This window comes from Alligator sinensis, unplaced genomic scaffold (genome assembly GCF_000455745.1).
Source record: "Alligator sinensis unplaced genomic scaffold, ASM45574v1 scaffold2076_1, whole genome shotgun sequence".
Taxonomy (NCBI): domain Eukaryota; kingdom Metazoa; phylum Chordata; order Crocodylia; family Alligatoridae; genus Alligator; species Alligator sinensis.
In genome coordinates this window covers 6,611-13,945 of record NW_005843434.1, presented here as the reverse complement: position 1 = coordinate 13,945, position 7,335 = coordinate 6,611, and the positions used below count along the sequence as shown (strand labels likewise).

At 48.2% G+C, this 7,335-nt stretch overlaps 1 protein-coding gene across 1 annotated transcript; it reads left to right on the top strand.

The window, feature by feature from the left end:
- Positions 1 to 399: 399 nt before the first annotated feature.
- On the top strand, positions 400 to 1,377 carry LOC102368669 (olfactory receptor 2T11-like). Its single transcript, XM_025195222.1, has one exon. It carries the CDS (start codon positions 400 to 402, stop codon positions 1,375 to 1,377), a length of 978 nt encoding a protein of 325 aa, XP_025051007.1.
- Positions 1,378 to 7,335: the final 5,958 nt, after the last annotated feature.

The window sequence follows — 7,335 nt, the reverse complement described above, 5'->3', positions numbered from 1 at the left end:
GGGGGCCTTGATTTAGCCCCTTCCCCTTCCCCTTCCCTCCCCTATGCACTGACCTGCTGGGCTGGGGTGCATGCATACATGCACACGGGCACTCAGCCCCCAACCGCAGCCTCAGATAGATTCTAAGAGACTCTGAGATCTACTGTCAGAGGCTGCGAGATCTACCGGTGGATTGAGATCTACTCGCTGGTGACCACTGACCTAAATAAAAACAATTCCTGGGGAAGTGTGGTTATTAACTGATCAACCATAATGTCTGGCATTTCTTTGACAGTAGTATAAAACCTGCTGGGTGCCTCAGTTGCTATTACTATTATCTAGAAACAAGCATATGCACATTCCCCAGGGCATGGTTTTTTTTTTTGTCCAGGGCTTCAGGCAAATCCAGATGAAGAAGAAATGAAGAGTGGGAATGAAACTTCTTCAGCAGACTTCATTCTGCTGGGACTCCTGAGCCGGACCAATGCACACATGTTCTTCCTGGCCCTGATATTATTAGCCTTCATCGCTGCCTTGTCTGGGAATGCTCTCCTCATATTTCTAATCCAGGTGGACTCATCCCTTCACACCCCCATGTACTTCTTCCTCAGTCAATTGGCCTTCATGGACATTTGTCAGAGTCTGATTGTTGTCCCCAAAATGGCAGTAGGCTTTCAGACCTCAGACAACACCATTTCTCCAGTTGGCTGTGGGGCTCAGATTTTGCTTGTGCTGACAATGGGTGGAGCAGAGTGCCTCCTCCTGGCAGTCATGGCTTATGACAGGTATGTAGCCATTTGCAACCCCTTGCAATACCCCGTCCTCCTGAGCAGGAGAGTCTGCCTGGGCCTCACAAGTGGGGTCTGGATCGGGGCAACTACAGATGCATTGATATTTACAGCTTCTACTATGCACCTGCCCTACTGTGGCTCTAAAAAGATTAATCACTTTTTCTGTGAAGTCCCAGCCCTGCTCAAATTGTCCTGCACTGACACATCCCCATATGAGACTTTGCTGTTTGTGACTGGAACTGTCCTGCTTCTCATCCCCTTTTCCATCATCCTAGCCTCTTACGCTCACATCCTTGCTGCAGTCCTAAGGATGAAGTCAGCCAGACAGCAGAAAGCTCTGGCCACCTGCTCCTCCCATCTGACTGTGGTGGTCATGTTTTACGGGGCAGGCATCTTCACGTACATGAGACCCAGCTCCTATCACTCACCAGAGGAAGACAAGATTATGTCTCTGTTTTACACCATTGTCACCCCAGTACTAAATCCACTCATCTACAGCCTGAGAAACAAGGATGTCTTAGGTTCCCTCAGAAAGCTGTTTGGTAGGGCTGTGAGGAATTTTGCCCACTGTTTCGATTTGACACTGTTTCGACTAATCTCGCGCTAGAAACAGTTAAATCAAATCTAAATGAAGGGCTTTGAAACAGTCTCGAAACAAAACAAGGCTAGTCGAAACATTTTTAAAGTTCTGAAATGTTTCAAGTTTTGAAGGCAGCAGAGAGAGACAGAGGAGAACCAGGGCTGGCTCTCCCAGTCTCCCACTGATGGAAGCCAATAACAGCAAAGGGGATTGGGAACTGAGCCCGGCTCTGTGATCCGGTGCGGGGTGGGGTGGAGAGTCAGCCCAGGTGGGCTCATTTCCTCCCCCTGCGCTGCAGTCAGGCACAAAGGCAAAGAGTCAGCACAGCTGGTGCAGAGAGGTGAAAGTGAGCCCAGCTGGGCTGACTCACTGTCCCTGCACCCAATTGAAACAGCCTTTCAGTTTTGACGGATTGGAATGGAACAGCTGTTTCGAATCAAAATGAAATTTGAAATGGACTGCTGCTCCGTTGAACCATAGAAACTGAAGGTGAAACAGAACAGTGCCGTTTTGCACAGCCCTACTGTTTTGGAAATGTAGAGTCTTCCAGCAAAATTGACAGAAGCTGGAGTTTACCACATGCTAAGTCTCATCAAACTGAGATGGCTACTGGGATGGTTTTCTTAAACATTTAGGAGGAAGCTAAATTTTCTCAGTCAATGCCTTACTGAGAATCAAAGGCTTTGGGACTCTATCACTTAAACAGAAAGAAAAAGGTTTGAGGACGTCCCCCCTACGCTACCAGTTCACTAGTGTTTCCCTGTTGCAGGAAATTTAACCAAATAATTGCATACACTGGGCATGTCTACACAGGATGCTCTACTGTACAATAGACTAATCTACTGGGCAGTAAAGTGTCACTGTCTATATGTGCCAGGCATATCCAGTGCAAGATTTGGCTAATGTGCAGTTAGCTAATACCTGTAAAATGCAGGTACTAGATTAACTGTGTGGTGGTTTCTGTACATTAGTGCTCGTGTAGACACTAACTGGGAGCAACTTTGCTTCTGGTCAGGCTAGGCAGCAGTGGGGCACAGGGGACAGGGAGCTCCCTCCTTCAGGTCCTGGTGCTGTTCAGCTCCCAGCTCCCCTCAGGAGCTAGATGCCGACCAGAAATGGGACTGGGGAGCTCTCTGCCCCCGTCCTGGTTCGTGGCTCCCAGTGTGGGGAGAGCTGCTTTGGGGGCCAGGTGAGGGTGTGTTCCTATCTCCCACTTGCCCTCCAGAGCTGCAAGCTCTGTGCTGTGCAGAGTTGCTTTGGGTGGAGGACCGGTGGGATGGGAACTCAAGCAGAGCAGCTGCCAGTGATCCCTGCACTTTGCCCCCCTCATCTGCACCCTCACCTGCTAGGAGACTTGCCACCAGGTTTCCCACCCCCCAGACAGCCCCCACTGAATCCCCTGCTGGACAGGTAACCCCTGCCTCGTAGCACGGTCTCTGGCATCTGTGTGTCCCAATGGGCACTGGGCTAGGACAGCTCTGACCACTGCACTTGCAGTTGTCTTCCAGCTTGGTGCACATGAGGTCCCCTTTTGATATGCACAGGGCCAGGAGACAGCTGCTGCTGCTGCAGCCAACAGAGCTCTCCCGGCTCCATTCCCCGTGCAAGCTAATGGGTTAGCACCCCAGGTGAGTCTGGAGCTCCTCCTGGCTGCTGCTGGGAGGCAGAGCAGTGCAGGAGCAGCCCTGCACCAATGTGCTCACATAAGGAACAAATTTGCTTCCACCAGAGCTCACATGTGAACATGCGCCTGGGGAAGGTTTACGGCTTAGTATCTTACTGCTCAGTAATCCTAAAGCAAATTAATAGCACATGTAGACATGCCCACTGAGGATTTTATGGGGGACTAAAACTTTGTATTTCCCTGATGCGACCCTCTGCAGAAGGCCTAAACCGTCCTACAGGAAATAGGTCAAGTGGCCTGGAAATAAAAATGATCTGGGGCTAGGGAGACAAGACTTAGGAGGAAAGGTTGAAAGAACTCAGGATATGTAAAGTGAAGAAGAAAAGACTGCCAGTGGGATTTGATAACAGTCTTCAAATTTGTGAAGGGTGATTATAGGGGAAATGGAGATGGGCTTTATTTTTGTGGCTGTAGAGAACTGGAGTAGGAGCAACAGCCGCAAGCTGCCGCAGGGGAAATATAGGCTGGAATTTAGGGGAACCAGCTGGCTGTGGCGTGGTCAGGCATTGGAATGGGCTACCGAGAGAAGCTGTGGATTGTCCATGCTTGGAAACTTTCAAAATCAGGTAAGACAGACACTTGGCTGGAGTGGTTTAGGTTGGAATGATCTCGCCTTGAGCAGGGGCCTGGATTAGATGACCTGATGAGGTCCCTTTCAGCCTATGATCCTAAGTGCTTAGATGCAGATCTTCCCAACAATTATTTTTAAAAGGAAGGGACTGTACTTCAGGTCTGATTGCTGGCTCACTTGCAATCTTTTCTGAACAGTTTCATTCTACTGAAGCCAATGGTAGAACACGTGGTTTTTACAGAGGAGGGGAAAAGCTCCATTTTAGTCTAATCGGATTGCTAATAGCAATTTATTCACGAAAAAGGCTGTTACCATAGTATCTTTCTAAAACATATATTGATTTGGTTTATTCAAGACATCATGTGTAGAAAATAAATAAGATGTTAAAAAATGAATTGGTTAATAGGTATAATACAGCTTTCACCTGTCACATTTGCCAGTTTTCCTACCAGTCTGGTGTTTTGGTGCTGTTTCCAAAACAAGCAAAGGAACAATTTTGTGAAGGCTTGGCTATCCCTTTATATTCCCAACATGACCTAAAACAATCAACAAACCCACGTACCAGGTTCACACAGAACAATCCTCCATCTGCTCTTGAGAAAGAAAATCCCTATGATCTACTTCTGAGTGGTGACATTGATGTGGGTAATGCATTATAGGTCAGCCTCTGTGTCCTCCTCAGATGTGTGTGTGGGAGAGAAACAAGAAGCCAGGGTGTCTGTGGCCCCCGGGCACACTGACGGATGAGTCTGTTGACAGAGGAGCTGAATCTGAGACTAGCCGAGACATGGTTTCCAGGAGAGGGAAGCAAGTATATTGATATGTGGTTTGAGGGTAAGAGTGACCCCAAACTGAATACCAGGACAGAGAGGGAGATGTAGGATCCTTCCTGTAATATTCTGGGCCACATAGGCACAATAAGGCCACTGGGGAGCACGCAGCTCTTGGGCAACCCCTATGATGCAGGCATTCGAAGGTAACTGTGTGACAAAGGTTTCAGAGGAGAGGACCCCCACATTCGTGCACAGTGCTGGAGCCTCTGGGTGCAGTCCTCTGCGTCTTGTGCACATGTACAGCATGGTGACCATAGTCCTGGAGTGAGTAGCCTGGCCCAACACAAGGGAGTGAGCATGACAAGATTGTGGCTAATGCACTTATGACCTACTGGGAGTATGCGGCCTCATTCATAGATGCATAGATGCTAGAGTTGGAAGGGATATCAACTGATCATTGAGTCCGACTCCCTGCCTGGGATAAATCTGCTCTCAGTCAGTTTGTGTCCATTGTCCTTGTTACCCCAAGAGGTGCCCTGGTGAACACAGCCTCTCCGATCCCTTGCTAATTAATTTGTAGGTGGCCACAAGATCACCTCTCAGCCTTCACTTGTGGAAGCTGAAGAGGTCTAGGTCCCTTAGTCTCTCCTCATAGGGCTTGACTTATTAACCTTGAACCATACATGTGGCCCTATTCTGGACCCCATCAAGGCTAAAAGTATGGACCCAGTTGCTCTGATGCTCCTGAAGTGGAAAGGAGGAGGGAGATCCAGAAGTTTTTGTTAGCACAGCCAGAATTATGGTGATGTTCCCATGGAAACTAGGACTGTTGTCCTGAGGTCACACGCAGAACCTTCTTTGCATGGCTCAGTTCAATGGTTAGTCAAATTCATGACCAGAAGGGAAGAAAGCTGGTATGACTCCATATTAGCAATCTGGACTCCTGTGACATTCAGGAATCCTGCCTGTTTCTGCTTTCACCCTCTCTGTGGTCATGAGGACGAGGTCAGTCAGAGGACAACAGAGGGCACTGACCACATGCCACGGTGGAGGCACTATTCTTTTGTCAGGGACCCTAAGATGCAGCCCAGCCTGGACTAATTGCGTAAGCAACAGAGGCTCTAACTGGCAGCCCCAGTCTGCCATTGAACCAACTGGTCATCGTTAGGGCCTCCTGCAGCTGCTGGTAATGACAGTCTCCTTATTTAAGTCCAGCTGTGGCAGCAGGCTGGAGGCCAGCCAACTCTTCTGACTGAAGAGTTGCTGTGGTTAAGCTCTCTGGGTCCTGTGCTCTATGGTTTTCCAGCTTCTCACCCTGCTCACCTCTGTCTCTGGGATCTAGATCCAGAAATGTCCACTTACCTTTGCTAATTCAGTTCCTGACTCCTGAACCTTGACCTGGGATCTGCCTTGTGACTTCCCTTTTGGTTATAGTAGCTCAGTCCCTGATCCCTGTCTTGGCCTGTCATTTGGAGTCTACCCATAACTTCTTCCCTCTCCTGATGGCCCATTAGGCCAGAACACCTATACCGTGGGCCTTATAGGCATCCATTTTCACACACATGAAACTCAACACCTGACATTGGACAGGTGCAACAGAAGCAAGATTGGGTCTCTGTTTTACACCATTTTCACCACAGTTCTGACTCCTCTCCAATAGTGTCTGAGAACTTGGGATGCTGTAGGAGGCCTAAGCAACTCAGTTGTGATAGTCCATGTCTAGTTTATGGTATGATGTAATTTTATGAAGTTTTGCTGTGAAATCTTTTGTATTTGAATGTCCTGATGTTGGTGCCAAAAGAATGGATCATATACATATACATAAAAGGGTTTATCCAAGCCCCTTGCTTATCAAAATTTAAAACAACTGAGGTTTATGTCTTGGGGTAAAATTCTGCGCTGTGTATAGAAGCAGCAGCAGAAGGATTAAACTTTATGTCCAAAAGGTACCACTATGCTACTATAAATGAACCACTTTGGCACCTAATGGTGAAATGTTAAAATGGGATTCAGCCCTAAGTCTCCTAGTAAGCTGGGAATTAACCCTCATCCCAGAATCTTGCCTCAGCTTTGTCCCTGTCCTTATTCCCTTCCTGTAAACTCCTGGGGCAACACACTATTCTTTCCTGGATGTCAGTGGGGCCATCTTTTCATTTGTCTACATGCCATTTCCATTCCTGAATCCACAAACCTGCCCAAATAAACTAGGCAGTAGGAGCCAGGGTACATAACTGCAGCACTTGTGGATATGTAGAAGGCTTAAAAGCCTGATAAAGTTCTCAATGAACGCTGAAACCTGCCAGGAGTTGCACCCTGGAAGGCAGAGGGAGAAAGACTTCTCATCTTTGCCTCCGAGGGACCAGGACGCCCAACTGGGAAGCTGGAAACTTTCATCCACCATGGTGTCACCAGCAGGGCTTTGGCTTCTTCAACCATGGGGTGTCCTTCCATGAAGAAGGAGTGCTGGGAAGAGGTGGGATCCACCTGATGAAGAGAGGGAAGATCGTCTTCTCAGAAAGGCTTGCTTAATCTACTGAGGAGGGCTTTAAAACAGTTTCACCTCAGGATGGAGACTAAAGCCCTGAGGTAAGTAGTGAAGTGAGATATCTGGAGGAAGAACAAACAAGCAACTGAGGAGGCCACCTCATTCTTCCTGAGGAAGTAGGACAATTGTCTAGTTACCTTGGGTTCCTGTACACAAATGCATGGAGCCTGGGAAGCAAGCAGGAAGAATTGGAAGTCCTGGCACAGTCACGGCACTATGATGTGATTGGAACAACAGAGACTTGGTGGGAGTTTGCTGGACTGGAGCAATGTCATGGATGGGTACAAACTGTTCCCGAAGGACAGGCATGGGAGAAGAGGAGAAGTTGCTCTTTATGTAAAGGAACCATATGATTGCTCAGAGCTCTACCATTGAGCTGGAGATCGACCTGTTGAGAGCCTCTGGGTTAGGG